The following is a 26,045-nucleotide window of genomic DNA, read 5'->3' on the forward strand; positions in this document are numbered from 1 at the left end:
TTTTATTCCCAAAAGTATGGAAGATTCTTTCGGGAACAGCTGGGGGTGTGGGGGGGGGGGCACTAATAGCTGTAGTGAGAAGGCAGAACATCCCAGATGATGATGATGAAATGCCATCAAGTTAAATCATCAGCGCAAATTACAAGGTTAAAGCAAGGTGGCTGTTGCCATGGTAACACGGCAACTCAAGCAGGAAGTACAATCAACGTGTTGTTAAAAATAGACATAACTACAAATAATTTAAAAAAATAATAAAACAAGTCCGTCATCATCAAGCACTTAAAGTGTTTATCCTTGGGGGCACAAAGGGAGGGGGCGGTGACGGACAAACTGCAGCATATGGAGGGATAACACGCTAAGGAGCGTAACTTACACAAACCGGTTTTCACGTACGGAAAATGATTACAAACCCAAACATCGAGAGAAGAACAAGTTGTCCAAATTGTCCGTTTTTAATGAGTAAAAGGACGGGGGCGCCATATTGAAGACCAGCGAGGATTCACCTGAGAACATTGAGGAAGGAAGGAGAACTTCACTTTCACCTGCAGTGCACCGACATCACGAACCACAAAACAGTAACATTTTCACTTTATACACGCCAAAAATGAAAACCACTCAGTATATTTCCAAGCGAGAGCAAATGTGCAAAAAAAGTCACGTCACTGCACAAATCAAGACAAATATGCCATATTCTTCACTTGTTGTTAGCATAGCCGACGCTAACCACTTCACTCGACGTTGAAGGAAGTTAGCATACATGCTTAGTACTTCAAATTTGACAAATGAGCGGTTTCATCGCGAGACTAAGAAACCTAAATTGTCACATTTTCACACTTTTACCCTCGACTTTCCAATTGGATGGGTGTAGTCATGATACACTTTTCTTCAATTTGTTGCATTTGGACCATCCAGACTGGGGGTGTCCAGTGCGGGAGCCACCGCTAACTATTTCATACATTGCATTGTATATCATTATGAAATGATATCCATATCGACCATCTGTCATGTCACTACTACAACAGTAATCCCTCATTTATGGCAGTTAATTGGTTCCCGGATTTATAATTTAAATATTTTGGTTGTGAGAGCATAGAAACAATTAGAGCCCATCAGACATGAAATAGCACCCCTATAGTCACCTTTAAACTCCTATTACCCGATATACAGTAAGACATATAAAACAAAAAGAAGGCTTTTGGTCGTGTGTAGTGTTAAGAATGTGTTCACGTGCTAGGGAAGCGGACAGGAAGTGATGTTGAGGGGGTTTCAGAGTTGAGTTTTAGCTTGGTGTGGGTTACAGCCGCAAAAGAAACATGTGTCAGGGATTATTTGTCTATTATTCATTCAAAGCTACAATAAAAGCCTGTTGTTCCGCCCATCAAGAGCAATATTAGGGGTGCAACGATACACAAAATAAACGGTTCGGTTTGATATTTTTTTGATAAAAAGACAAACAACCATTCACACTCACATTCATACCTATGGACAAATTGGAGTGGCCAATTAACCTAGCATGTTTTTGGAATGTGGGAGGAAACAAGAGTACCCGAAAAAAACCCATGCATGCACGGGGAGAACATGCAAACTCCACACAGATATAGCCAAGGGTGGAATCAAACTCGGGTCTCCTAGCTGTGAGGCCTGTGTGCTAGCCACTTGGCCGTATATTAGCATATTTTTTGGAATAATATGTCGTATTCAACCTTAAAAGGACAATTCATCAATATATTTCTGAAAATCCGTGAACAAGTGAAAGAGTGGCGAGGGATTACCGTAATTACTGTCAAGATGCGGTCTGAAGATGGACAACGGGCCGCACATTGGACACCCCTGGTTTACAAGCCCTGTGCTTCCTTCTGTAGCAGTAAAGTCCCAACAACAAGCATCAACAATATTACATTTGACACAAATAAAAGTTTGCATGTTGTGCAAAATGGAGATTGAGAGTCCAGAGGTCCAAATGGTGCTGTTCAGAACCAAGCAAGTGTTCCTCACAGAGGACAGCACAGGGTGGTCTTCCTCACTCCTGTGTTCAAAGTCTTTTTTGTGGACGGACCCACAAGGACCAAGCCAAGGTGGTGGTTGTTGACTGGATCGGAACATCTACACAAACATCTAACCAGGATAAAAAAAACAATCTATTTCTTAGAGAGGAAACCTCACACAAAGATAAGAAACCACCTGGTCCCAGGAGAAGCACACACTGATCTCCTGAGAGGTTCTGATAGCGCTGACCCGGAGAAAAATGTCCCGAGTGACGTTTTCATGGGTCACCTCAGAACTTTTACCACCCTCCAGGGGAGGCGGGAGAAGAGCAGGAATGCTGCCGAGCAGGATGGGAAAAGTGGGTCAGGTCCAGGCCACTTTCCTGGAGATGGCCTGTTTGAAGCTCTGAGGGTCGACATCTCCGGGTCGCAGCGCCCTCTCCAGGTTGACCAGAAGGTTCTGGTGGCACTCTCGGATGTTGAGGGGGTACTTGGTGCGCAGCAGCTCGTAGGCGGCGATCAGCCTCATGTTGCGTTTCAGCATCAGGTACTGGATGACGCAAGTGGGCGCCAGGGAGAAGCCGTCACGGCAGTGGACCAGGACGCGCTTCCTCTTCTGGGCTGAGGCATCGATGCAGTCGTTGATGTCCTCAAAGCAGCGCTGCTTCACGTCGCCGATGTCCACCTTCAGACGGGACCAGCTGTGGCGGGCGCCGCGGGAGCACGTGCACGGGATGAGGCTGAGGCTCGGCCCCGCCTCCCCCGGCGCCCCGCTCATGTCGATGATGCTGTCGATGCTGTTGCGGCAAAGCACGCGCCCGTTGTACGCTGCGTTCAGGTTCCCCACGAAGATGTAGTCTGTCACCTTGGAGATGAGCGGCTCAAAGTACTGCACCTGCTGCGGGCCACCGACTGTGGGCTCCGGCGTGTCGGGGCTGCGGGCTCCTGCCGGGCCCGTAGCCGCCCTCCTGCTGTAGTTGCGCAGCTTCTTGGAGCCGGAACGCGACGGAGGGTTGGAGTCTGACTCGGAGCTGCTGTTCCATGGCGGCGAGAAGAGAGAGAAGCGGCTGGAGGACTTGTTCTTGCTGAGGAGCTCGACTGGACCGCTGGAGGCGCAGAACAGAGAGGCGCGCTCGAGAGAGCCCGTGCTGCTGGCGGCGCCGGCACTGTGCGCCTGCTCCATCTGAGGACGACATCACATGACCTTTTAAACACAGGTCGCCTGAAAAAGCCCCTCCCCCTATCCTCCATACTAGACGCACACACACATGCCCACCCACACAATCACACACAGTAACATGGCATGGCACTGAGGATCAAGGAAACGTCACGTTTGGGGCCGTCCACACTGGGAGGAGCCGCAGGCCGTGCCAACCCTAACCCTAACCCGACACAGCCCCCCAGTGTGGAGGACCCCCCCTGAGGAAACACTGGAGTTAAAAGCTAAAAATTTTTAAAAAAAGCTTAAAATTTAAAAAATCACGGCCAATTTTTTTACAGATTCGGCTGGTTTAAGATCCTGTAGTTTTGGTAGAAGTTTGAGGCATAGAAAATGGATGATAGGCCCAACCTGCGCTTTGAGGTTGTTCTTCCATTCCTGCGTCTCCAGAGCCCGGAAGCGCCCACTGCTGTCCGACGACACCGACATGCAGAGAGGCCGGTGCACCCTGGGGGGCAGCTGGGGAGTGAGGGCCACGGGGCCTGGCCGCCGCACTTCTGCGAGTTCTCGTCTACTCATCATCAGATCTGGGCAGGAGCCTGAGAGACCAACACGGAGAAAACAAGCTCAGTGCTGAACGTGTAAACACGGCTTTTCACACATCAATCGGTGGTTGGACTACCGGACTATATCCTAGTTATTCATCTTAAACATTTTGCCTTAGGGGTGGGCAATATTTTTGATATACCACCAATATGGAGTCTGCTAATGATAAGAAAATGACTCATACCCATATATATATGCTGGGCTCGACAATAACGATGTACCGATGGCCCGGAGCAAGTTAAAACAAAATTGGGGCAAGTAAATCCAATCAGTGATATTCCCGTCGGGCAAGTGCATTCCATACTGCCAAGTTTTTTTTAAAGCGGTTCTTGTTGGGTGTTGGTAAAACTGCATAATTCCGCTGGTAATTTGCAAACCAATCCTTGCAAATCTTGAAATGGACCAATCAGAATCATTTATTTAGATTTAGTCCGCGTTTTACCCACACCCGTTCTTGTTGGCGATCAACCAATCAGCGATGGTTTGACTAGGAAAACATCTATCATGGCGTCCCTGCCAACATGGTCTAATTCTTCAACACCTTGTGAAGGAAAACAGCAAAAAGTGATGAACCAGTGCCTCCTAAACAAGTATTTTATTAGCGGTTAGCCAATCAAATGATGGCACAGGTGAGTGAATCACATTGCTGGGACAATTTGAAGTGGTCACAATGAAACACCGCCGATTAGATCCAATACCAAGTGCTGATTTTTTGCACAAGCTACAAAATCTAGCGCTTCCATTTCTCTGTGGATTTTTCTCACCTTTGCTTCACAAATTATTGTTTAATTATTGTTTAATATTTTTTTTTAACTGGATTAAAAACACTTTACTAGTACACAAATGTGTCTATTCAATAATGTTTCATTGTGGTGCACAACTTATAAATATCACCGCTTACTACGACTACCATGTGTAAGGTAGTATGGCATGCCATGTTAACATACATCACAATTTTTCAGACATTCCTCCAAATACAATGCATCAGTACTGTTATCTGATGAATTATCAGCATATATTGATATATGATATGATTATGGCAGTCTTTTCATTTTACATGGGGCACGTTCGGGCAAGTAGTTCTCACCTTAAGGATTCCCATGGGCAAGTCATTTTTGTTTTTAATGTAGAGCCCTGATATGATAAACGTAAACAGACACACACACAAAATTAACTGTCTGACTGTGTCAATAAGAGTCATACAGACTCATACAATACAGACATATACAGTTGGAAAGGCATGGGTGATTACATGTTCCTTCATCACAAGTAACCTACCTGCACATTCGAGACGGCTGATGGAGTGAATGTGCAGCGTGTTGGAGTTCCTGAAGAGTTTGTGCAGAGAGCTCACCAGCCCTGCAAGAACATAGCGAGTCACGGCTGTGTCTATTGTTTTGGCCTGATCACATCACATCACAGCATGCAGCAGCACCACACTCACCTCGCCGTCCATGTTGCACTTTTTCATCCGGCAGTTTATGTGCGCTCAGCTTTTGGCTCCACTCCTCCCGGGCGTCCATGTTCGGCCTCCTGCGCACACAAGCAGCCGGCTGAGGGGGCGCGTCATCATGAACAAGCCGAGCAAGGCTTCACCTCCATGGGACGGACTCGAGTGCATGCGCCGCTTGGTAGGGACCGAGGAGCTAGCTCACTGTGCGCGAATCATATCCTTTCATGGGGGTGACAGCCAGAATGTAGCATAATACCGAATACCGTTCACACTCGGAATGAACGGGGCTACCGAGGATGCTATTATGTTAGTGAATGACAGCCATTGCAGGTAATCATTCATCCACCACTAGCTAGCATCGGTCGCTCTTGTGTGACCCCTGAAGCTTCTTCAACACCGACGGCGGCATGTTGAAATAAACAAAAACACACTTCGACCTCGGCGACATGATGTAAAATGTATTTAAATTCATTTTATGGCGTGACAGCTAGCCGGCTAGCAAACTGCTTCGCCAGGCGAGCAGCGGATGCTAACCCGGAAGCGAGTCTTGTGTTTGTTCGTCGTCGGTAATATCGCGGGAAGAATTGCTACATCGATCTCAGTGCTGCCTCTAGAGGCTGGAGTGAGATTACACTTTGGAGCTTTTGCCAACATTGAAGTCGTGAATGAAAACAATAATTCGTTTTTTTTAACTTAATGTCATACAAATACATGATTGTATTTTTATTCACTCTGTGTAGAATTTATTACATTCACACCTCAGCTTTATGTGTAGACAGTAACACTTAATTAAGAACCCAGTTTAAGTAGGTTAGTCACAAATAACCAATAGAGAACCAATGTTTGAGGTCACATGAAAGTAGAGCATTTTAGCATAACGAGGACTCACTGTGTGTTTGTGCAGCAGCAGCAGCAGCAGCTTGGCAGAGCGTCCTCAGATTGACTGAAGCATCTCTGTCACTAAGTGTGTCTTTCCTTCGATGCTGCATTCATCCTTCATTGGACGAGTGGTAACCTGGTAACCCGATGTCCCTCCTTCTCATCATCATCATCATCATCATCATCGTCGTCATCAAGTGTGTCTTTGTGGGAAAGCAAGGCCACCTCCGCCCTGATGAAGACAACTCAACATGTACACGAGCCCTTCTCCTGCTCTCCTCCTGTTTTATTTCCTGTTGTAAGTTGAGTGTTTAAATATCAACGAAAAATATTGGTTGGACTGAAAAAGAAAAAAAAAAGAAAAGAAACAGCAAAAGTGCTACACTTTTTGTCTTTTTTAAAAATGCATTTAGAATGTGGATGTGGTAAAGAGGTTTTCTCTGTCTTATTTTCTTTTATTATGTCCACTTATATTGGATAACGGGAGTGTAAATAGGAATATGGGAGTGTTATTTTATGTCTTATGTTAAAAAGTGCATTCAGAATGTGGTAAAGAGGTTTTCTGTGTCTTATTTTCTTTTATTATGTCCATTAAATTGGATAACGGGAGTGTAAATATGAATATGGGAGTGTTATTTCATGTCTGATGTTAAAAAGTGCATTCAGAATGTGGTAAAGAGGTTTTCTATGTCTTATTTTCTTTTACTATGTCCACTTATATTGGATAACGGGAGTGTAAATAGGAATATGGGAATGTTATTTCATGTCTGATGTTAAAAACTGCATTCAGAATGTTGCAAAGAGGATTTCTATGTCTTATTTTCTTTTATTATGTCCACTTATATTGGATAACGGGGGTGTAAATATGAATATGGGAGTGTTATTTCATGTCTGATGTTAAAAAGTGCATTCAGAATGTGGTAAAGAGGTTTTCTATGTCTTATTTTCTTTTATTATGTCCACTTATATTGGATAACGGGAGTGTAAATATGAATATGGGAGTGTTATTTCATGTCTCAAGGGCTATACTGAAAGTGCATTCAGAATGTGGTAAAGAGGTTTTCTATGTCTTATTTTCCACTATATTGGATAACGGGAGTGTAAATATGAATATGGGAGTGTTATTTCATGTCTGATGTTAAAAACTGCATTCAGAATGTGGTAAAGAGGTTTTCTGTCTTATTTTGTCTTATTATATCCACTATATTGGATAACGGGGGAGTAAATATGAATATGGGAGTGTTATTTCATGTCTCAAGGGCTATAATGAAAGTGCATTCAGAATGTGTAAAAGAGGTTTTCTATGTCTTATTTTCTCTTATTATGTCTACTATATTGTGGAGTGTAAAGTTGACTCATTAAAGAGCTGTTCCCAATTTCAGCTCCTTCAATCTTCAATATTATAAATATATGGCTTTTCTCCGGCACTCGGCCTGCAGGTTTCAATACTGCGATGATTCCATCATTACTATAAAAAAAACATGTAATTACAGTCTCTGAACTTTACCAATACGTCACCAGAAACTGAAAGATGTATGCATTTGTCAAGAATACGCTCCTTAGGATGGTTGGAATAGGAACAGATATCAAGTGTGTTGTGATTGAACCATCTGTGGCTCCCCCTGTCGGCCACTAGCTCATTGCTGACTGATGTGATCAGGCTCCTCTCAGGAGGCCTGAAACAGCATGAAGACCCACCAGCTCAGCTTGATTGCTTTTCTGCGTTCCCCTGGGGAAGCAACTACGCCCTGCTTGAAAAAAAACAACAAACAAATCAATCAACTTTCTTTGTTAGTGTCATTTGTTTGTAGCATTGGTGGTATAGTGGTTAGCATAGCTGCCTTCCAAGCAGTTGACCTGGGTTCGATTCCCAGCCAATGCAGTAATTAAGTGTCCTCCCTGGATTGGTTGAACAACAAGGTCCATCACAGCAAAGGTGGTACAGTGCCAAACATGGCTGTTGACCTGGGAATGGAGGTCCGTCACCTTTTTTTCATGATTGTTATCCACACATTCTAATCGCCTGTTGACCTGTCACATCCGTATGTTGGTGGAACAACTACAATGATTGTAGTCGGGAATGGACGTCCATCAACTTTTTTTTCACGATTGAACGTACGTATTTCATGACGTATTTTGACGGAAAACCTGTCAACCCTGTTGACCTGTCACGTCCGTATTTTGATGGAAAACTGCACTAGTTGTAGCATTGGTGGTATAGTGGTTAGCATAGCTACCTTCCAAGCAGTTGACCTGGGTTCGATTCCCAGCCAATGCAGTGGTTACATGTCCTCACTGGTTTTTAACACAAAGACCAACTGAATCTCACATTGACCTGTAATGCCTGATACTTTGGTAGAACAACAAGGTCCATCACAGCAAAGGTGCTACAGTGCCAAACATGGCTGCCGACCAAGCGAATGGAGGTCCATCAACTTTTTTTTCATGATTGTTATCCACAAATTGTTATCCTTCCAAGCAGTTGACCTGGGTTCGATTCCCAGCCAATGCAGTGGTCAAATGTCCTCCCGGGTCTTTAAGACAAACACCAATGGAATCTTGTCGAACGCAGCTGTCGACCAAGCGGTTGGTCTGTTTTCGGGATTGTTATCCACATATTCTATTCTATTCTATTGCCGATTCATATTCTGAATCGGCAGGAACACCCACAGCGTTGGTGGTATAGTGGTGAGCATAGCTGCCTTCCAAGCAGTTGACCTGGGTTCGATTCCCAGCCAATGCAGTGGTTAGATGTCCTACCTCCCTTTTTAAACAAAAATTGACCTGATATTTTGGTCGAACAACAAGGCCCATCACAGTATTGGTGGTATAGTGTATAGCAGAGCTGCCTTCCAAGTAGTTGAACTTGGTTCGATATCCTATAACTTTTTTTCTTGATTGAGCGTACGTATTTCATGACGTATTTTGATGGAAAACCTGTCAACCCTGTTGACCTGTCACGTCTGTATTTTGATGGAAAACTGGGCTAGTTGTAGCATTGGTGGTATAGTGGTTAGCATAGCTGCCTTCCAAGCAGTTGACCTGGGTTCGATTCCCAGCCAATGCAGCAGTATGATATCCTCCCTGCTTTTTAAGACAAACACCAATGGATATTTTGGTCGAACAACAAGGTCCATCACAGCAAAGGTGGTACGGTGCCAAACATGGCTGCCGACCAAGCGGTTGACCTGGGAATGGAGGTCCATCAACTTTTTTTCTCATGATTGTTATCCACACATTCTAATCGCATGTTGACCTGTCACGTCTGTATTTTGATGGAAAACTGGAACAGTTGTAGCATTGGTGGTATAGTGGTTAGCATAGCTGCCTTCCAAGCAGTTGACCTGGGTTCGATTCCCAGCCAATGCAGTGGTTGATGTCCTCCCTGGTTTTTAAGACAAAGACCAATGGAATCTCACATTGACCTGTAAAGCCTGATACTTTGGTAGAACAACTAGGTCATTTACAGCACAGGCGGTACAGTGCCAACTAAGCCTTTGACCTGGGAATGGATCTCCATCTAATTCTTGTCATGATTGTTATCCACACATTCTAATCGCCTGTTGACCTGTCACGTCCGTATTTTGATGGAAAACTGGAATGGTCGTAGCATTGGTGGTATAGTGGTTAGCATAGCTGCCTTGGACTGTGAATGGAGGTCGATTAAATTATTTTCATGATTGTTATCCACACATTCCAATTGTTTATTGACTCGTCACATCTGCTTTTTTTGAAGCATTGGTGGTATAGTGGCTAGCATAGCTGCCTTCCAAGCAGTTGACCTGGGTTCGATTCCCAGCCAATACAGTAGTATGATATCCTCCCTGTTTTTTTTTAGAGCAAGCCCAATGGAACCTCGCATTGAGCTGATATTTTGGCCAAAAAACAAAGGCAAGCACAGCATTGGTGGTATAGTGGCTAGCATAGCTGCCTTCCAAGCAGTTGACCTGGGTTCGATTCCCAGCCAATGCAACAGTAAGACAAAGACCAATGGATATTTTGGTCGAACAACAAGGTCCATCACAGCAAAGGTGGTACAGTGCCAAACATGGCTGCCGACCAAGCGGTTGACCTGGGAATGGAGGTCCATCAACTTTTTTTTTCATGATTGTTATCCACACATTCTAATCGCCTGTTGACCTGTCAACAATATGTTGACAACTGGGCTCATTGTAACATTGGTGGTATAGTGGTTAGCATAGCTGCCTTCCAAGCAGTTGACCTGGGTTTGATTCCCAGCCAGTGCAGTGGTTGGATGTCCTCCCTGGTTTTTAAGACAAAGACCATTGGAATCTCACATTGACCTGTAATGCCTGATACTTTGGTAGAACAACTAGGTCATTTACAGCACAGGCGGTACAGTCCCGACCAAGCGGTTGACCTGGCAATGGAAGTCCAAATTTTTTTTCATGACTGTTATCCACACATTCTAATCGCATGTTGACCTGTCACGTCCGTATTTTGATGGAAAACTGCAACAGTTGTAGCATTGGTGGTATAGTGGTTAGCATAGCTGCCTTCCAAGCAGTTGACCTGGGTTCGATTCCCAGCCAATGCAGCAGTAGGATATTCTCACTGCTTTTTAAGACAAAGACCAATGGAATCTCACATTGACCTGTAATGCCTGATACTTTGGTAGAACAACAAGGTCCATCACAGCAAAGGAGGTACAGTGCCAACCAAGCAGTTGACCTGGGAATGGACCTCCTCAAATTCTTTCCATGTTTGTTATACACACATTCCCTGTCTATATGTGCCCTGCGACCAGTCCGGGGTGTACCCCGTCTCTCGCCCAAAGACAGCTGGGATAGGCTCCAGCACCCCTGCAACCCTCGGGAGGAAAAAGTGGTAGAAAATGAATGAATGATTGTTATCCACACATTCTAATCGCCTGTTGACCTGTCACATTCGTATTTTGATGGAAAACTGGGACAGTTGTAGCATTGGTGGTATAGTGGTTAGCATAGCTGCCTTCCAAGCAGTTGACCTGGGTTCGATTCCCAGCCAATGCAGTGATAAGATATCCACACTGTTTTTTTTAGAGCAAGCCCAATGGAACCTCGCATTGAGCTGATATTTTGGCCAAAAAACACAGGCAATCACAGCATTGGTGGTATAGTGGTTAGCATAGCTGCCTTCCAAGCAGTTGACCTGGGTTCAATTCCCAGCCAATGCAGTAGTCAGATATCCTCCCTGCTTTTTAAGATAAAGACCAATGGATATTTTGGTCCAACAACAAGGTCCATCACAGCAAAGGTGGTACAGTGCCAAACATGGCTGCCGACCAAGCGGTTGACCTGGGAATGGACCTCCATCTAATTCTTCTCATGATTGTTATCCACACATTCTAATCGCCTGTTGACCTGTCACGTCCGTATTTTGATGGAAAACTGGACTGGTTGTAGCATTGGTGGTATAGTGGCTAGCATAGCTGCCTTCCAAGCAGTTGACCTGGGTTCGATTCCCAGCCAATGCAGTGGTTGCATGTCCTCAGTGGTTTTTAAAACAAAGACCAATTGAATCTCACATTGACCTGTAATGCCTGATACTTTGGTCCAACAACAAGGTCCATCACAGCAAAGGTGCTACAGTGCCAAACATGGCTGCCGACCAAGCGAATGGAGGTCCATCACCTTTTTTCTCATGATTGTTATCCACAAATTGTTATCCTTCCAAGCAGTTGACCTGGGTTCGATTCCCAGCCAATGCTGTGGTCAAATGTCCTCCCGGGTCTTTAAGACAAACACCAATGGAATCTTGTCGAACGCAGCTGTCGACCAAGCGGTTGGTCTGTTTTCGTGATTGTTATCCACATATTCTAATCGCTTATTGACTTGTTACTTCCGTTTTTTGGTGAATCGGCAGGAACACCCACAGCGTTGGTGGTATAGTGGTGAGCATAGCTGCCTTCCAAGCAGTTGACCTGGGTTCGATTCCCAGCCAATGCAATGGTTAGGTGTCCAACCTCCCTTTTCAGTCAAAAATTGACCTGATATTTTGGTCGAACAACATGGCCCATCACAGTATTGGTGGTATAGTGTATAGCAGAGCTGCCTTCCAAGTAGTTGAACTTGGTTCGATATCCTATAACTTTTTTTCTTGATTGAGCGGACGTATTTCATGACGTATTTTGATGGCAAACCTTACAACCCTGGAACCCCTGGAAAAGTGCACTAGTTGTAGCATTGGTGGTATAGTGGTTAGCATAGCTGCCTTCCAAGCAGTTGACCTGGGTTCGATTCCCAGCCAATGCAGCAGTATGATATCCTCCCTGCTTTTTAAGACAAACACCAATGGATATTTTGGTCGAACAACAAGGTCCATCACAGCAAAGGTGGTACAGTGCCAAACATGGCTGCCGACCAAGCGGTTGACCTGGGAATGGAGGTCCATCAACTTTTTTTCTCATGATTGTTATCCACACATGCTAATCGCCTGTTGACCTGTCACGTCTGTATTTTGATGGAAAACTGTAAGAGTTGTAGCATTGGTGGTATAGTGGTGAGCATAGCTGCCTTCCAAGCAGTTGACCTGGGTTCGATTCCCAGCCAATGCAGCTGTTGGATGTCCTCCCTGGTTTTTAAGACAAAGACCAATGGAATCTCACATTGACCTGTAATGCCTGATACTTTGGTAGAACAACTCGGTCATTTACAGCACAGGCGGTACAGTGCCAACTAAGCCTTTGACCTGGGAATGGACCTCCATCTAATTCTTGTCATGATTGTTATCCACACATTCTAATCGCCTGTTGACCTGTCATGTCCGTATTTTGATGGAAAACTGGAATGGTCGTAGCATTGGTGGTATAGTGGTTAGCATAGCTGCCTTGGACTGTGAATGGAGGTCGATGAAATTTTTTTCATGACTGTTATCCACACATTCTAATCGCATGTTGACCTGTCACGTCCGTATTTTGATGGAAAACTGCAACAGTTGTAGCGTTGGTGGTATAGTGGTTAGCATAGCTGCCTTCCAAGCAGTTGACCTGGGTTCGATTCCCAGCCAATGCAGCAGTAGGATATTCTCACTGCTTTTTAAGACAAAGACCAATGGAATCTCACATTGACCTGTAATGCCTGATACTTTGGTAGAACAACAAGGTCCATCACAGCAAAGGAGGTACAGTGCCAACCAAGCAGTTGACCTGGGAATGGACCTCCTCAAATTCTTTCCATGTTTGTTATACACACATTCCCTGTCTATATGTGCCCTGCGACCAGTCCGGGGTGTACCCCGTCTCTCGCCCAAAGACAGCTGGGATAGGCTCCAGCACCCCTGCAACCCTCGGGAGGAAAAAGTGGTAGAAAATGAATGAATGATTGTTATCCACACATTCTAATTGCTTATTGACTTGTCACATCCATTTTTCTGGTGGATCAGCTGGAAAAGTCGTAGCATTGGTGGTATAGTGGTGAGCATAGCTGCCTTCCAAGCAGTTGACCTGGGTTCGATTCCCAGCCAATGCAGTGGTTATATGTCCTCTCTACATTTTTAGACAAAGACCAATGGATGTTTTGGTCGAACAACAAGATTGTTATCCACACATTCTAATCGCCTGTTGACCTGTCACATTCGTATTTTGATGGAAAACTGGGACAGTTGTAGCATTGGTGGTATAGTGGTTAGCATAGCTGCCTTCCAAGCAGTTGACCTGGGTTCGATTCCCAGCCAATGCAGTAGTCAGATATCCTCCCTGGTTTTTAAGACAAACACCAATGGATATTTTGGTCCAACAACAAGGTCCATCACAGCAAAGGTGGTACAGTGCCAAACATGGCTGCCGACCAAGCGGTTGACCTGGGAATGGAGGTCCATCAACTTTTTTTTTCATGATTGTTATCCACACCTTCTAATTGCATGTTGACCTGTCACGTCCGTATTTTGATGGAAAACTGGAGTGGTCATAGCATTGGTGGTATAGTGGTTAGCATAGCTTCCTTGATGGACCTCCATTCCCAGATCAACTGCTTGGTTCCCAGCCATGTTTGGCACTGTACCACCTTTGCTGTGATGGACCTTGTTGTTCGACCAAAATATCAAGCATCACAGGTCAATGTGAGATTCCATTGGTCTTTGTCTTAAAAACCAGGGAGGACATCAAACCACTGCATTGGCTGGGAATCGAACCCAGGTCAACTGCTTGGAAGGCAGCTATGCTAACCACTATACCACCAATGCTACGAATGGCCCAGTTTTCCATCAAAATACGGACGTGACAGGTCAACAGGGTTGACAGGTTTTCCAGTCAATAAGTCAATAAGCGATTTGAATGTATGTAAAACAATAATGAAAAAAAAATCATCGACCTCCATTCACAGTCCAAGGCAGCTATGCTAACCACTATACCACCAATGCTACGACTATGCCAGTTTTCCATCAAAATACGGACGTGACAGGTCAACAGGCGATTAGAATGTGTGGATAACAATCATGACAAGAATTAGATATCATATTTGAGTTCTAAATCAAAGACCAAATGTATCTTGCATTTACCGGAAATGTCTGGTCTTTTGGTCGAACAAGGTCCTCCACAGCATTGGTGCAGCAGTTGGATGTCCTCCCTGGTTTTTAAGACAAAGACCAATGGAATCTCACATTGACCTGTAATGCCTGATACTTTGGTAGAACAACTCGGTCATTTACAGCACAGGCGGTACAGTGCCAACCAAGTCTTTGACCTGGGAATGGACCTCCATCTAATTCTTGTCATGGTTGTTATCCACACATTCTAATCGCTTGTTGACCTGTCATGTCCGTATTTTGATGGAAAACTGGAATGGTCGTAGCATTGGTGGTATAGTGGCTAGCATAGCTGCCTTCCAAGCAGTTGACCTGGGTTCGATTCCCAGCCAATGCAGTGGTTACATGTCCTCAGTGGTTTTTAAAACAACGACCAATTGAATCTCACATTGACCTGTAATGCCTGATACTTTGGTCCAACAACGAGGTCCATCACAGCAAAGGTGCTACAGTGCCAAACATGGCTGCCGACCAAGCGAATGGAGGTCCATCACCTTTTTTCTCATGATTGTTATCCACAAATTGTTATCCTTCCAAGCAGTTGACCTGGGTTCGATTCCCAGCCAATGCAGTGGTCAAATGTCCTCCCGGGTCTTTAAGACAAACACCAATGGAATCTTGTCGAACGCAGCTGTCGACCAAGCGGTTGGTCTGTTTTCGTGATTGTTATCCACATATTCTAATCGCTTATTGACTTGTTACTTCCGTTTTTTGGTGAATCGGCAGGAACACCCACAGCGTTGGTGGTATAGTGGTGAGCATAGCTGCCTTCCAAGCAGTTGACCTGGGTTCGATTCCCAGCCAATGCAATGCTTAGGTGTCCAATCTGGTCGTAGCATTGGTGGTATAGTGGTTAGCATAGCTGCCTTGGACTGTGAATGGAGGTCGATGAAATTTTTTTCATGATTGTTATCCACACATTCTAATCGCTTATTGACTTGTCACATCTGTTTTTTTGAAGCATTGGTGGTATAGTGGCTAGCATAGCTGCCTTCCAAGCAGTTGACCTGGGTTCGATTCCCAGCCAATGCAGTAGTTAAGTGTCCTCCCTGGTTTTTAAGACAAAGACCAATGGGTATTTTGGTCCAACAACAAGGTCCATCACTTCCAAACAGTTGACCTGGGTTCGATTCCCATCCAATGCAGTGATAAGATATCCTCACTGTTTTTTTTAGAGCAAGCCCAATGGAACCTCGCATTCAGCTGATATTTTGGCCAAAAAACAAAGGCAGGCACAGCATTGGTGGTATAGTGGCTAGCATAGCTGCCTTCCAAGCAGTTGACCTGGGTTCGATTCCCAGCCAATGCAACAGTAAGATATCCTCCTTGCTTTTTAAGACAAACACCAATGGATATTTTGGTCGAACAACAAGGTCCATCACAGCAAAGGTGGTACAGTGCCAAACATGGCTGCCGACCAAGCGGTTGACCTGGGAATGGAGGTCCATCAACTTTTTTTTTTCATGATTGTTATCCACACATTCTAATCGCCTGTTGACCTGTCAACAATATGTTGACAACTGGGCTTGTTGTAACATTGGTGGTATAGTGGTTAGCATAGCTACCTTCCAAGCAGTTGACCTGGGTTTGATTCCCAGCCAGTGCAGTGGTTGGATATCCTCCCTGGTTTTTAAGACAAAGACCAATTGAATCTCACATTGACCTGTAATGCCTGATACTTTGGTAGAACAACTCGGTCATTTACAGCACAGGCGGTACAGTGCCAACCAAGCAGTTGACCTGGGAATGGACCTCCATCTAATTCTTGTCATGATTGTTATCCACACATTCTAATCACTTATTGACTTGTCACATCTGTTTTTTTGGTGGATCGGCTAGGAAGGTTGTAGCATTGGTGTTATAGTGGTTAGCATAGCTGCCTTCCAAGCAGTTGACCTGGATTCGATTCCCAGCCAATGCAGTGGTTATATGTCCTCTCTACATTTTTAGACAAAGACCAATGGATGTTTTGGTCGAACAACAAGATTGTTATCCACACATTCTAATCGCCTGTTGACCTGTCACATTCGTATTTTGATGGAAAACTGAAACAGTTGTAGCATTGGTGGTATAGTGGTTAGCATAGCTGCCTTCCAAGCAGTTGACCTGGGTTCGATTCCCAGCCAATGCAGTGATAAGATATCCTCACTGTTTTTTTTAGAGCAAGCCCAATGGAACCTCGCATTGAGCTGATATTTTGGCCAAAAAACACAGGCAATCACAGCATTGGTGGTATAGTGGCTAGCATAGCTGCCTTCCAAGCAGTTGACCTGGGTTCGATTCCCAGCCAATGCAGTAGCCAGATATCCTCCCTGCTTTTTAAGACAAAGACCAATGGATATTTTGGTCCAACAACAAGGTCCATCACAGCAAAGGTGGTACAGTGCCAAACATGGCTGCCGACCAAGCGGTTGACCTGGGAATGGACCTCCATCTAATTCTTCTCATGATTGTTATCCACACATTCTAATCGCCTGTTGACCTGTCACGTCCGTATTTTGATGGAAAACTGGAATGGTCGTAGCATTGGTGGTATAGTGGCTAGCATAGCTGCCTTCCAAGCAGTTGACCTGGGTTCAATTCCCAGCCAATGCAGTGGTTACATGTCCTCAGTGGTTTTTAAAACAAAGACCAATTGAATCTCACATTGACCTGTAATGCCTGATACTTTGGTCCAACAACGAGGTCCATCACAGCAAAGGTGCTACAGTGCCAAACATGGCTGCCGACCAAGCGAATGGAGGTCCATCACCTTTTTTCTCATGATTGTTATCCACAAATTGTTATCCTTCCAAGCAGTTGACGTGGGTTCGATTCCCAGCCAATGCTGTGGTCAAATGTCCTCCCGGGTCTTTAAGACAAACACCAATGGAATCTTGTCGAACACAGCTGTCGACCAAGCGGTTGGTCTGTTTTCGTGATTGTTATCCACATATTCTAATCGCTTATTGACTTGTTACTTCCGTTTTTTGGTGAACCGGCAGGAACACCCACAGCGTTGGTGGTATAGTGGTGAGCATAGCTGCCTTCCAAGCAGTTGACCTGGGTTCGATTCCCAGCCAATGCAGTGGTTAGTTGTCCTACCTCCCTTTTTAGACAAAAATTGACCTGATATTTTGGTCGAACAACTTGGCCCATCACAGTATTGGTGGTATAGTGTATAGCAGAGCTGCCTTCCAAGTAGTTGAACTTGGTTCGATATCCTATAACTTTTTTTCTTGAGCGTACGTATTTCATGACGTATTTTGATGGAAAACCTGTCAACCCTGTTGACCTGTCACGTCCGTATTTTGATGGAAAACTGGGCCAGTTGTAGCATTGGTGGTATAGTGGTTAGCATAGCTTCCTTCCAAGCAGTTGACCTGGGTTTGATTCCCAGCCAATGCAGCAGTATGATGTCCTCCCTGCTTTTTAAGACAAAGACCAATGGATATTTTGGTCGAACAACAAGGTCCATCACAGCAAAGGTGGTACAGTGCCAAACATGGCTGCCGACCAAGCGGTTGACCTGGGAACTTTTTTTTTCATGATTGTTATCCACACCTTCTAATTGCATGTTGACCTGTCACGTCCGTATTTTGATGGAAAACTGGAGTGGTCGTAGCATTGGTGGTATAGTGGTTAGCATAGCTTCCTTGATGGACCTCCATTCCCAGATCAACTGCTTGGTCGCCAGCCATGTTTGGCACTGTACCACCTTTGCTGTGATGGACCTTGTTGTTCGACCAAAATATCAAGCATTACAGGTCAATGTGAGATTCCATTGGTCTTTGTCTTAAAAACCAGGGAGAACATCCAACCACTGCATAGGCTGGGAATCGAACCCAGGTCAACTGCTTGGAAGGGAGCTATGCTAACCACTATACCACCAATGCTACAACTGGCCCAGTTTTCCATCAAAATACGGACGTGACAGGTCAACAGGGTTGACAGGTTTTCCATCAAAATACGTCATGAAATACGTACGCTCAAGAAAAAAAGTTATAGGATATCGAACCAAGTTCAACTACTTGGAAGGCAGCTCTGCTATACACTATACCACCAATACTGTGATGGGCCATGTTGTTCGACCAAAATAATCAAGTCAATACGAGATTCCATTGGTCTTTGTCTTGAAAACCAGGAGCTACTGCATTGGCTGGGAATTGAACCCAGGTCAACTGCTTGGAAGGCAGCTATGCTCACCACTATACCACCAATGCTCCGGCTTTTCCAGCTGATCCACCAAAAAATGGAAGTGACAAGTCAATAAGCGATTAGAATGTGTGTAAAACAATAATGAAAAAAAATCATCGACCTCCATTCACAGGCCAAGGCAGCTATGCTAACCACTATACCACCAATGCTACGACTATGCCAGTTTTCCATCAAAATACGGACGTGACAGGTCAACAGGCGATTAGAATGTGTGGATAACAATCATGACAAGAATTAGATATCATATTTGAGTTCTAAATCAAAGACCAACAGAATCTTGCATTTACCTGAAATGTCTGGTCTTTTGGTCGAACAAGGTCCTCCACAGCATTGGTGCAGCAGTTGGATGTCCTCCCTGGTTTTTAAGACAAAGACCAATGGAATCTCACATTGACCTGTAATGCCTGATACTTTGGTAGAACAACTAGGTCATTTACAGCACAGGCGGTACAGTCCCGACCAAGTCTTTGACCTGGGAATGGACCTCCATCTAATTCTTCTCATGATTGTTATCCACACATTCTAATCGCCTGTTGACCTGTCACATCCGTATTTTGATGGAAAACTGGAATGCTCGTAGCATTGGTGGTATAGTGGCTAGCATAGCTGCCTTCCAAGCAGTTGACCTGGGTTCGATTCCCAGCCAATGCAGTGGTTACATGTCCTCAGTGGTTTTTAAAACAAAGACCAATTGAGTCTCACATTGACCTGTAATGCCTGATATTTTGGTCCAACAACAAGGTCCATCACAGCAAAGGTGCTACAGTGCCAAACATGGCTGCCGACCAAGCGAATGGAGGTCCATCACCTTTTTTCTCATGATTGTTATCCACAAATTGTTATCCTTCCAAGCAGTTGACCTGGGTTCGATTCCCAGCCAATGCTGTGGTCAAATGTCCTCCCGGGTCTTTAAGACAAACACCAATGGAATCTTGTCGAACGCAGCTGTCGACCAAGCGGTTGGTCTGTTTTCGTGATTGTTATCCACATATTCTAATCGCTTATTGACTTGTTACTTCCGTTTTTTGGTGAACCGGCAGGAACACCCACAGCGTTGGTGGTATAGTGGTGAGCATAGCTGCCTTCCAAGCAGTTGACCTGGGTTCGATTCCCAGCCAATGCAATGGTTAGGTGTCCAACCTCCCTTTTCAGACAAAAATTGACCTGATATTTTGGTCGAACAACATGGCCCATCACAGTATTGGTGGTATAGTGTATAGCAGAGCTGCCTTCCAAGTAGTTGAACTTGGTTCGATATCCTATAACTTTTTTTCTTGATTGAGCGTACGTATTTCATGACGTATTTTGATGGAAAACCTGTCAACCCTGTTGACCTGTCACGTCTGTATGTTGATGTAAAACTGGGCCAGTTGTAGCATTGGTGGTATAGTGGTTAGCATAGCTGCCTTCCAAGCAGTTGACCTGGGTTCGATTCCCAGCCAATGCAGCAGTATGATATCCTCCCTGCTTTTTAAGACAAAGACCAATGGATATTTTGGTCGAACAACAAGGTCCATCACAGCAAAGGTGGTACGGTGCCAAACATGGCTGCCGACCAAGGGGTTGACCTGGGAATGGAGGTCCATCAACTTTTTTTCTCATGATTGTTATCCACACATTCTAAGCGCCTGTTGACCTGTCACGTCTGTATTTTGATGGAAAACTGGAACAGTTGTAGCGTTGGTGGTATAGTGGTTAGCATAGCTGCCTTCCAAGCAGTTGACCTGGGTTCGATTCCCAGCCAATGCAGCAGTAGGTTATTCTCCCTGCTTTTTAAGACAAAGACCAATGGAATCTCACATTGACCTGTAATGCCTGATACTTTGGTAGAACAACTCGGTCATTTACAGCACAGGCGGTACAGTGCCAACTCAGCCTTTGACCTGGGAATGGACCTCCATCTAATTCTTGTCATGATTGTTATCCACACATTCTAATCGCCTGTTGACCTGTCACGTCCGTATTTTGATGGAAAACTGGAATGGTCGTAGCATTGGTGGTATAGTGGTTAGCATAGCTGCCTTGGACTGTGAATGGAGGTCGATTAAATTTTTTTCATGATTGTTATCCACACATTCTAATCGCTTATTGACTCGTCACATCTGCTTTTTTTGAAGCATTGGTGGTATAGTGGCTAGCATAGCTGCCTTCCAAGCAGTTGACCTGGGTTCGATTCCCAGCCAATGCAGTAGTATGATATCCTCCCTGTTTTTTTTAGAGCAAGCCCAATGGAACCTCGCATTGAGCTGATATTTTGGCCAAAAAACAAAGGCAAGCACAGCATTGGTGGTATAGTGGCTAGCATAGCTGCCTTCCAAGCAGTTGACCTGGGTTCGATTCCCAGCCAATGCAACAGTAAGACAAAGACCAATGGATATTTTGGTCGAACAACAAGGTCCATCACAGCAAAGGTGGTACAGTGCCAAACATGGCTGCCGACCAAGCGGTTGACCTGGGAATGGAGGTCCATCAACTTTTTTTTTCATGATTGTTATCCACACATTCTAATCGCCTGTTGACCTGTCAACAATATGTTGACAACTGGGCTCATTGTAACATTGGTGGTATAGTGGTTAGCATAGCTGCCTTCCAAGCAGTTGACCTGGGTTTGATTCCCAGCCAATGCAGCAGTATGATGTCCTCCCTGCTTTTTAAGACAAAGACCAATGGATATTTTGGTCGAACAACAAGGTTCATCACAGCAAAGGTGGTACAGTGCCAAACATGAAAAACAATAATGAAAAAAAAATCATCGACCTCCATTCACAGGCCAAGGCAGCTATGCTAACCACTATACCACCAATGCTACGACTATGCCAGTTTTCCATCAAAATACGGACGTGACAGGTCAACAGGCGATTAGAATGTGTGGATAACAATCATGACAAGAATTAGATATCATATTTGAGTTCTAAATCAAAGACCAAATGTATCTTGCATTTACCTGAAATGTCTGGTCTTTTTGTCGAACAAGGTCCTCCACAGCATTGGTGCAGCAGTTGGATGTCCTCCCTGGTTTTTAAGACAAAGACCAATGGAATCTCACATTGACCTGTAATGCCTGATACTTTGGTAGAACAACTCGGTCATTTACAGCACAGGCGGTACAGTGCCAACTAAGCCTTTGACCTGGGAATGGACCTCCATCTAATTCTTGTCATGATTGTTATCCACACATTCTAATTGCATGTTGACCTGTCAACCTGGGAATGGACGTCCATCAACTTTTTTTTCATGTTTGAACGTACGTATTTCATGACGTATTTTGACGGAAAACCTGTCAACCTTGTTGACCTGTCACGTCCGTATTTTGATGGAAAACTGCACTAGTTGTAGCATTGGTGGTATAGTGGTGAGCATAGCTGCCTTCCAAGCAGTTGACCTGGGTTCGATTCCCAGCCAATGCAGTGGTTCGATGTCCTCACTACATTTTTAGACAAAGACCAATGGATGTTTTGGTTAACTGCATTGGCTACGACTGGCCCAGTTTTCCATCAAAATACGGACGTGACAGGTCAACAGGGTTGACAGGTTTTCCATCAAAATACGTCATGAAATACGTACGCTCAAGAAAAAAAGTTATAGGATATCGGACCAAGTTCAACTACTTGGAAGGGAGCTCTGCTATACACTATACCACCAATACTGTGATGGGCCATGTTGTTCGACCAAAATAATCAAGTCAATACGAGATTCCATTGGTCTTTGTCTTAAAAACCAGGGAGGACATCTAACTACTGCATTGGCTGGGAATCGAACCCAGGTCAACTGCTTGGAAGGCAGCTATGCTCACCACTATACCCCCAATGCTCCGGCCTTTCCAGCTGATCCACCAAAAAATGGAAGTGACAAGTCAATAAGCGATTACAATGTGTGCATAACAATCATTCTTCAATCAACAATCAACTTTTTTTTCAGGATTGTTATCCACACATTCTAATCGCCTGTTGACCTGTCACATCCGTATATTGGTGGAAAACTGGGCTGTTTGTGGCATTGGTGGTATAGTGGCTAGCATAGCTGCCTTCCAAGCAGTTGACCTGGGTTCGATTCCCAGCCAATGCAGTGGTTGGATGTCCTCCCTGGTTTTTAAGACAAAGACCAATGGAATCTCACATTGACCTGTAATGCCTGATACTTTGGTAGAACAACTCGGTCATTTACAGCACAGGCGGTACAGTGCCAACCAAGTCTTTGACCTGGGAATGGATCTCCATCTAATTCTTGTCATGATTGTTATACACACGTTGCCTGATATTTTGGTGGAACAATACAAGCCATCACAGCATTGGTGGTATAGTGGCTAGCATAGCTGCCTTCCAAGCTGTTGCCCTGGGTTCAATATCCTCCTTGGGTTTTAAGACAAAGGCCAAGGGTATTTTGCATTCACCAGTCATGCCTGACTTTTTGGTCAAACAAGGTCAATCACAGCAAAGGCGGTACAGTGCCAAACATGGCTGCCGACCAAGCGGTTGACCTGGGAATGGAGGTCCATCAACTTTTTTTTTCATGATTGTTATCCACACCTTCTAATTGCATGTTGACCTGTCACGTCCGTATTTTGACGGAACAACTAGAATTTGCGTAGCATTGGTGGTATAGTGGTTAGCATAGCTGCCTTCCAAGCAGTTGACCTGGGTTTGATTCCCAGCCAATGCAAAGTTTAGATGTTTTTTTAGACAAAGACCAATGGAATCTCGCATTGACCCGATATATTGGTCGAACAACACAGCTTAGCACAGCATTGGTGGTATAGTGGCTAACATAGCTGCCTTCCAAGCAGTTGACCTGGGTTCGATTCCCAGCCAATGCAGCAGTTGGCTTTTAAGACAAAGACCAATGGAATCTGGCATGGTCATGTCATGCCTGATACCTTAGTCGGACAACAAGGTACATGACAGCATTGAATTATTTTCCCATGATTGTTATGCATACATTCTTGTAATTCTATGTACCTGTCACTATGAAACTATGACAAAACTTTAGTTTGTTCATAAAATATGTGAACTTTGATCAAACAGTTGTCAAAACTATTAAATAAACAAAAAGTGAGAAAAACTTATTTTGGCCAAACTACAATATGTATTTTGGTCACTGACACGTGTAAAGTTGCTTTCATGAAATAAACGCAAACATCACTTCCTTGTGTTTCCTGTGGGATCTGACCTCTGAGCCCAGCATCTTAAGCCCAGTATCAAGTTAGACACATCCCATCCCCTGAGAGCTTGGCAGCTTGTGCTCTACAAGGTTCCTGCTTTTCTTTGGATTCTGTATATTTTTTTTTTAGTCTTAAAATCTAAAAATATATTTGAGTGTGATTATCAACGCTGTGTTTTGGAAGCTTCTAAATTTGACGTGTCAGGACTGAGAGTTTTGGGATCCTGGTTCTATGTAAACAGTTACGGAAGATGGACAGTTTCCTGGAACTGCTTCACAAGGAAAACAAGCCTGATTAAATTTGACCTTAATGTAGAAGAATACTACAGTAATTGGCAAATTAATTTTACTTTTCACATGAGCACTCATAAATTGAAGTAATCATCCTCCATGTCATATATTTTATTCCAGTTCGATGCTGGTATTTTTGTTTGAATGGGCTGAATTTGAGCTTCCCTTTTTTTGTCCACTCACGATGGCTAATGGTCGAATTCTAAGTGTTTTTAATTTTTTTATCACGTACCCTCTATGACAATGGACGTACCCCTGGGGGTGCGCATACTCCACTTTGGGAACCCAGACTGTATATTTTCACAAGTTTCCTGATACATACCGTATTTTCCGGACTGGAAGTCACACTTTTTTTATAGGTTGTTCCTGCGACTATGTTTTTTTCTACCTAATTATGCATTTTTGGCCTTGTGTGACTTATACTCCGGAGCGACTTATATACGTTTTTTTTCTACCTAATTATGCATTTTTGGCCTTGTGCGACTTATACTCCAGAGTGACTTATATACGTTTTTTTTTCTACCTAATTATGCATTTTTGGCCTTGTGCGACTTATACTCCAGAGCGACTTATATACGTTTTTTTCTACCTAATTATGCATTTTTGGCCTTGTGCGACTTATATACATTTTTTTTCTACCTAATTATGCATTTTTGGCCTTGTGCGACTTATACTCCAGAGCGACTTATATACGTTTTTTTCGACCTAATTATGCATTTTTGGCCTTGTGCGACTTATATAAATTTTTTTCTACCTAATTATGCATTTTTGGCCTTGTGCGACTTATACTCCAGAGCGACTTATATACGTTTTTTTTAACCTAATTATGCATTTTTGGCCTTGTGCGACTTATATACATTTTTTTTCTACCTAATTATGCATTTTTGGCCTTGTGCGACTTATACTCCAGAGCAACTTTTTTCGTTTTTTTTTACCTAATTATGTATTTTTGGCCTTGTGCGACTTATATACATTTTTTTTCTACCTAATTATGCATTTTTGGCCTTGTGCGACTTATATACATTTTTTTTCTACCTAATTATGCATTTTTGGCCTTGTGCGACTTATACTCCAGAGCGACTTATATACGTTTTTTTCTACCTAATTATGCATTTTTGGCCTTGTGCGACTTATACTCCGGAGCGACTTATATACGTTTTTTTTCTACCTAATTATGCATTTTTGGCCTTGTGCGACTTATATAAATTTTTTTCTACCTAATTATGCATTTTTGGCCTTGTGCGACTTATACTCCAGAGCGACTTATATACTTTTTTTTACCTAATTATGCATTTTTGGCCTTGTGCGACTTATATACATTTTTTTTCTACCTAATTATGCATTTTTGGCCTTGTGCGACTTATACTCCAGAGCGACTTATATACGTTTTTTTTTACCTAATTATGCATTTTTGGCCTTGGGCGACTTATATACATTTTTTTCGACCTAATTATGCATTTTTGGCCTTGTGCGACTTATACTCCAGAGCGACTTATATACGTTTTTTTCTACCTAATTATGCATTTTTGGCCTTGTGCGACTTAAACTCTGGAGCGACTTTAGTCCAGAAAATACGGTATTTTGTTTTTGTTCATGCTTCTCCTATTGTTTTATTCCCGTTATAACCATGATCAACAAGTTATAACAAGTATCGGTATCAGCAGCATTGGCCCAGTATTTACTTGATATCATATCGATGCATCAAAGTTTGCAGTACCGCCCACCCCTGGACTGGATACCGAGGGGGGAGACTGACAGAAAGTGAGGGAGTTTGCCTTGTGTTCATTTGAGTTTT

General features: G+C 43.8%; 1 protein-coding gene and 43 non-coding genes across 45 annotated transcripts; 39 read left to right on the forward strand and 5 right to left on the reverse strand.

The window, feature by feature from the left end:
- Positions 1 to 429: 429 nt before the first annotated feature.
- On the reverse strand, positions 430 to 6,372 carry LOC131131562 (uncharacterized). Of its 2 annotated transcripts, XM_078791227.1 has the most exons (5): positions 6,093 to 6,372; positions 5,195 to 5,283; positions 5,029 to 5,109; positions 3,556 to 3,743; positions 430 to 3,168 (listed from the first exon to the last, which is right to left on the reverse strand). In XM_078791227.1, the coding sequence occupies exons 2-5, from the start codon at positions 5,271 to 5,273 to the stop codon at positions 2,350 to 2,352; spliced, it is 1,167 nt and encodes a 388-aa protein (XP_078647353.1). In that variant the 5' UTR covers positions 5,274 to 5,283; positions 6,093 to 6,372; the 3' UTR covers positions 430 to 2,349. The 2 variants fall into 2 exon arrangements, with proteins under 2 accessions (XP_078647353.1, XP_057932361.2); XM_058076378.2 differs by lacking the exons at positions 5,029 to 5,109; positions 6,093 to 6,372 and having other exon boundaries at positions 5,195 to 5,766.
- Positions 6,373 to 7,892: 1,520 nt separating this feature from the next.
- trnag-ucc (transfer RNA glycine (anticodon UCC)) lies at positions 7,893 to 7,964 on the forward strand. The gene has a single exon. It is a non-coding gene; the product is annotated as a tRNA-Gly (tRNA).
- Positions 7,965 to 8,288: 324 nt separating this feature from the next.
- On the forward strand, positions 8,289 to 8,360 carry trnag-ucc (transfer RNA glycine (anticodon UCC)). The gene has a single exon. It is a non-coding gene; the product is annotated as a tRNA-Gly (tRNA).
- Positions 8,361 to 8,753: 393 nt separating this feature from the next.
- Positions 8,754 to 8,825, forward strand: trnag-ucc (transfer RNA glycine (anticodon UCC)). Its single transcript has one exon. It is a non-coding gene; the product is annotated as a tRNA-Gly (tRNA).
- A 252-nt stretch (positions 8,826 to 9,077) lies between these two features.
- trnag-ucc (transfer RNA glycine (anticodon UCC)) lies at positions 9,078 to 9,149 on the forward strand. The gene has a single exon. It is a non-coding gene; the product is annotated as a tRNA-Gly (tRNA).
- Positions 9,150 to 9,379: 230 nt separating this feature from the next.
- On the forward strand, positions 9,380 to 9,451 carry trnag-ucc (transfer RNA glycine (anticodon UCC)). Its single transcript has one exon. It is a non-coding gene; the product is annotated as a tRNA-Gly (tRNA).
- A 366-nt stretch (positions 9,452 to 9,817) lies between these two features.
- On the forward strand, positions 9,818 to 9,889 carry trnag-ucc (transfer RNA glycine (anticodon UCC)). The gene has a single exon. It is a non-coding gene; the product is annotated as a tRNA-Gly (tRNA).
- Positions 9,890 to 9,982: 93 nt separating this feature from the next.
- trnag-ucc (transfer RNA glycine (anticodon UCC)) lies at positions 9,983 to 10,054 on the forward strand. Its single transcript has one exon. It is a non-coding gene; the product is annotated as a tRNA-Gly (tRNA).
- A 203-nt stretch (positions 10,055 to 10,257) lies between these two features.
- trnag-ucc (transfer RNA glycine (anticodon UCC)) lies at positions 10,258 to 10,329 on the forward strand. The gene has a single exon. It is a non-coding gene; the product is annotated as a tRNA-Gly (tRNA).
- A 239-nt stretch (positions 10,330 to 10,568) lies between these two features.
- trnag-ucc (transfer RNA glycine (anticodon UCC)) lies at positions 10,569 to 10,640 on the forward strand. The gene has a single exon. It is a non-coding gene; the product is annotated as a tRNA-Gly (tRNA).
- Positions 10,641 to 11,022: 382 nt separating this feature from the next.
- Positions 11,023 to 11,094, forward strand: trnag-ucc (transfer RNA glycine (anticodon UCC)). Its single transcript has one exon. It is a non-coding gene; the product is annotated as a tRNA-Gly (tRNA).
- Positions 11,095 to 11,186: 92 nt separating this feature from the next.
- trnag-ucc (transfer RNA glycine (anticodon UCC)) lies at positions 11,187 to 11,258 on the forward strand. The gene has a single exon. It is a non-coding gene; the product is annotated as a tRNA-Gly (tRNA).
- A 228-nt stretch (positions 11,259 to 11,486) lies between these two features.
- trnag-ucc (transfer RNA glycine (anticodon UCC)) lies at positions 11,487 to 11,558 on the forward strand. The gene has a single exon. It is a non-coding gene; the product is annotated as a tRNA-Gly (tRNA).
- A 400-nt stretch (positions 11,559 to 11,958) lies between these two features.
- On the forward strand, positions 11,959 to 12,030 carry trnag-ucc (transfer RNA glycine (anticodon UCC)). Its single transcript has one exon. It is a non-coding gene; the product is annotated as a tRNA-Gly (tRNA).
- Positions 12,031 to 12,264: 234 nt separating this feature from the next.
- trnag-ucc (transfer RNA glycine (anticodon UCC)) lies at positions 12,265 to 12,336 on the forward strand. The gene has a single exon. It is a non-coding gene; the product is annotated as a tRNA-Gly (tRNA).
- Positions 12,337 to 12,566: 230 nt separating this feature from the next.
- trnag-ucc (transfer RNA glycine (anticodon UCC)) lies at positions 12,567 to 12,638 on the forward strand. Its single transcript has one exon. It is a non-coding gene; the product is annotated as a tRNA-Gly (tRNA).
- Positions 12,639 to 13,023: 385 nt separating this feature from the next.
- Positions 13,024 to 13,095, forward strand: trnag-ucc (transfer RNA glycine (anticodon UCC)). Its single transcript has one exon. It is a non-coding gene; the product is annotated as a tRNA-Gly (tRNA).
- Positions 13,096 to 13,479: 384 nt separating this feature from the next.
- trnag-ucc (transfer RNA glycine (anticodon UCC)) lies at positions 13,480 to 13,551 on the forward strand. The gene has a single exon. It is a non-coding gene; the product is annotated as a tRNA-Gly (tRNA).
- Positions 13,552 to 13,689: 138 nt separating this feature from the next.
- trnag-ucc (transfer RNA glycine (anticodon UCC)) lies at positions 13,690 to 13,761 on the forward strand. Its single transcript has one exon. It is a non-coding gene; the product is annotated as a tRNA-Gly (tRNA).
- A 430-nt stretch (positions 13,762 to 14,191) lies between these two features.
- On the reverse strand, positions 14,192 to 14,263 carry trnag-ucc (transfer RNA glycine (anticodon UCC)). Its single transcript has one exon. It is a non-coding gene; the product is annotated as a tRNA-Gly (tRNA).
- A 607-nt stretch (positions 14,264 to 14,870) lies between these two features.
- Positions 14,871 to 14,942, forward strand: trnag-ucc (transfer RNA glycine (anticodon UCC)). Its single transcript has one exon. It is a non-coding gene; the product is annotated as a tRNA-Gly (tRNA).
- A 400-nt stretch (positions 14,943 to 15,342) lies between these two features.
- trnag-ucc (transfer RNA glycine (anticodon UCC)) lies at positions 15,343 to 15,414 on the forward strand. Its single transcript has one exon. It is a non-coding gene; the product is annotated as a tRNA-Gly (tRNA).
- A 151-nt stretch (positions 15,415 to 15,565) lies between these two features.
- Positions 15,566 to 15,637, forward strand: trnag-ucc (transfer RNA glycine (anticodon UCC)). The gene has a single exon. It is a non-coding gene; the product is annotated as a tRNA-Gly (tRNA).
- A 205-nt stretch (positions 15,638 to 15,842) lies between these two features.
- On the forward strand, positions 15,843 to 15,914 carry trnag-ucc (transfer RNA glycine (anticodon UCC)). Its single transcript has one exon. It is a non-coding gene; the product is annotated as a tRNA-Gly (tRNA).
- Positions 15,915 to 16,454: 540 nt separating this feature from the next.
- On the forward strand, positions 16,455 to 16,526 carry trnag-ucc (transfer RNA glycine (anticodon UCC)). The gene has a single exon. It is a non-coding gene; the product is annotated as a tRNA-Gly (tRNA).
- A 138-nt stretch (positions 16,527 to 16,664) lies between these two features.
- Positions 16,665 to 16,736, forward strand: trnag-ucc (transfer RNA glycine (anticodon UCC)). The gene has a single exon. It is a non-coding gene; the product is annotated as a tRNA-Gly (tRNA).
- Positions 16,737 to 16,828: 92 nt separating this feature from the next.
- trnag-ucc (transfer RNA glycine (anticodon UCC)) lies at positions 16,829 to 16,900 on the forward strand. The gene has a single exon. It is a non-coding gene; the product is annotated as a tRNA-Gly (tRNA).
- A 228-nt stretch (positions 16,901 to 17,128) lies between these two features.
- trnag-ucc (transfer RNA glycine (anticodon UCC)) lies at positions 17,129 to 17,200 on the forward strand. Its single transcript has one exon. It is a non-coding gene; the product is annotated as a tRNA-Gly (tRNA).
- Positions 17,201 to 17,600: 400 nt separating this feature from the next.
- trnag-ucc (transfer RNA glycine (anticodon UCC)) lies at positions 17,601 to 17,672 on the forward strand. Its single transcript has one exon. It is a non-coding gene; the product is annotated as a tRNA-Gly (tRNA).
- A 248-nt stretch (positions 17,673 to 17,920) lies between these two features.
- On the forward strand, positions 17,921 to 17,992 carry trnag-ucc (transfer RNA glycine (anticodon UCC)). Its single transcript has one exon. It is a non-coding gene; the product is annotated as a tRNA-Gly (tRNA).
- Positions 17,993 to 18,408: 416 nt separating this feature from the next.
- trnag-ucc (transfer RNA glycine (anticodon UCC)) lies at positions 18,409 to 18,480 on the reverse strand. Its single transcript has one exon. It is a non-coding gene; the product is annotated as a tRNA-Gly (tRNA).
- Positions 18,481 to 18,735: 255 nt separating this feature from the next.
- trnag-ucc (transfer RNA glycine (anticodon UCC)) lies at positions 18,736 to 18,807 on the reverse strand. The gene has a single exon. It is a non-coding gene; the product is annotated as a tRNA-Gly (tRNA).
- A 574-nt stretch (positions 18,808 to 19,381) lies between these two features.
- On the forward strand, positions 19,382 to 19,453 carry trnag-ucc (transfer RNA glycine (anticodon UCC)). The gene has a single exon. It is a non-coding gene; the product is annotated as a tRNA-Gly (tRNA).
- A 400-nt stretch (positions 19,454 to 19,853) lies between these two features.
- On the forward strand, positions 19,854 to 19,925 carry trnag-ucc (transfer RNA glycine (anticodon UCC)). Its single transcript has one exon. It is a non-coding gene; the product is annotated as a tRNA-Gly (tRNA).
- Positions 19,926 to 20,177: 252 nt separating this feature from the next.
- Positions 20,178 to 20,249, forward strand: trnag-ucc (transfer RNA glycine (anticodon UCC)). Its single transcript has one exon. It is a non-coding gene; the product is annotated as a tRNA-Gly (tRNA).
- A 230-nt stretch (positions 20,250 to 20,479) lies between these two features.
- trnag-ucc (transfer RNA glycine (anticodon UCC)) lies at positions 20,480 to 20,551 on the forward strand. The gene has a single exon. It is a non-coding gene; the product is annotated as a tRNA-Gly (tRNA).
- Positions 20,552 to 20,918: 367 nt separating this feature from the next.
- On the forward strand, positions 20,919 to 20,990 carry trnag-ucc (transfer RNA glycine (anticodon UCC)). The gene has a single exon. It is a non-coding gene; the product is annotated as a tRNA-Gly (tRNA).
- Positions 20,991 to 21,082: 92 nt separating this feature from the next.
- On the forward strand, positions 21,083 to 21,154 carry trnag-ucc (transfer RNA glycine (anticodon UCC)). The gene has a single exon. It is a non-coding gene; the product is annotated as a tRNA-Gly (tRNA).
- Positions 21,155 to 21,357: 203 nt separating this feature from the next.
- Positions 21,358 to 21,429, forward strand: trnag-ucc (transfer RNA glycine (anticodon UCC)). The gene has a single exon. It is a non-coding gene; the product is annotated as a tRNA-Gly (tRNA).
- Positions 21,430 to 22,137: 708 nt separating this feature from the next.
- On the forward strand, positions 22,138 to 22,209 carry trnag-ucc (transfer RNA glycine (anticodon UCC)). The gene has a single exon. It is a non-coding gene; the product is annotated as a tRNA-Gly (tRNA).
- Positions 22,210 to 22,540: 331 nt separating this feature from the next.
- trnag-ucc (transfer RNA glycine (anticodon UCC)) lies at positions 22,541 to 22,612 on the reverse strand. The gene has a single exon. It is a non-coding gene; the product is annotated as a tRNA-Gly (tRNA).
- Positions 22,613 to 22,795: 183 nt separating this feature from the next.
- trnag-ucc (transfer RNA glycine (anticodon UCC)) lies at positions 22,796 to 22,867 on the forward strand. Its single transcript has one exon. It is a non-coding gene; the product is annotated as a tRNA-Gly (tRNA).
- Positions 22,868 to 23,389: 522 nt separating this feature from the next.
- On the forward strand, positions 23,390 to 23,461 carry trnag-ucc (transfer RNA glycine (anticodon UCC)). The gene has a single exon. It is a non-coding gene; the product is annotated as a tRNA-Gly (tRNA).
- Positions 23,462 to 23,543: 82 nt separating this feature from the next.
- Positions 23,544 to 23,615, forward strand: trnag-ucc (transfer RNA glycine (anticodon UCC)). Its single transcript has one exon. It is a non-coding gene; the product is annotated as a tRNA-Gly (tRNA).
- The last annotated feature ends 2,430 nt before the right edge of the window (positions 23,616 to 26,045 follow it).

Source organism: Doryrhamphus excisus, linkage group LG1 (genome assembly GCF_037039965.1).
Source record: "Doryrhamphus excisus strain RoL-2023G ecotype Guam linkage group LG1, RoL_Dexc_Guam_v1.1, whole genome shotgun sequence".
Lineage (NCBI taxonomy): Eukaryota > Metazoa > Chordata > Actinopteri > Syngnathiformes > Syngnathidae > Doryrhamphus > Doryrhamphus excisus.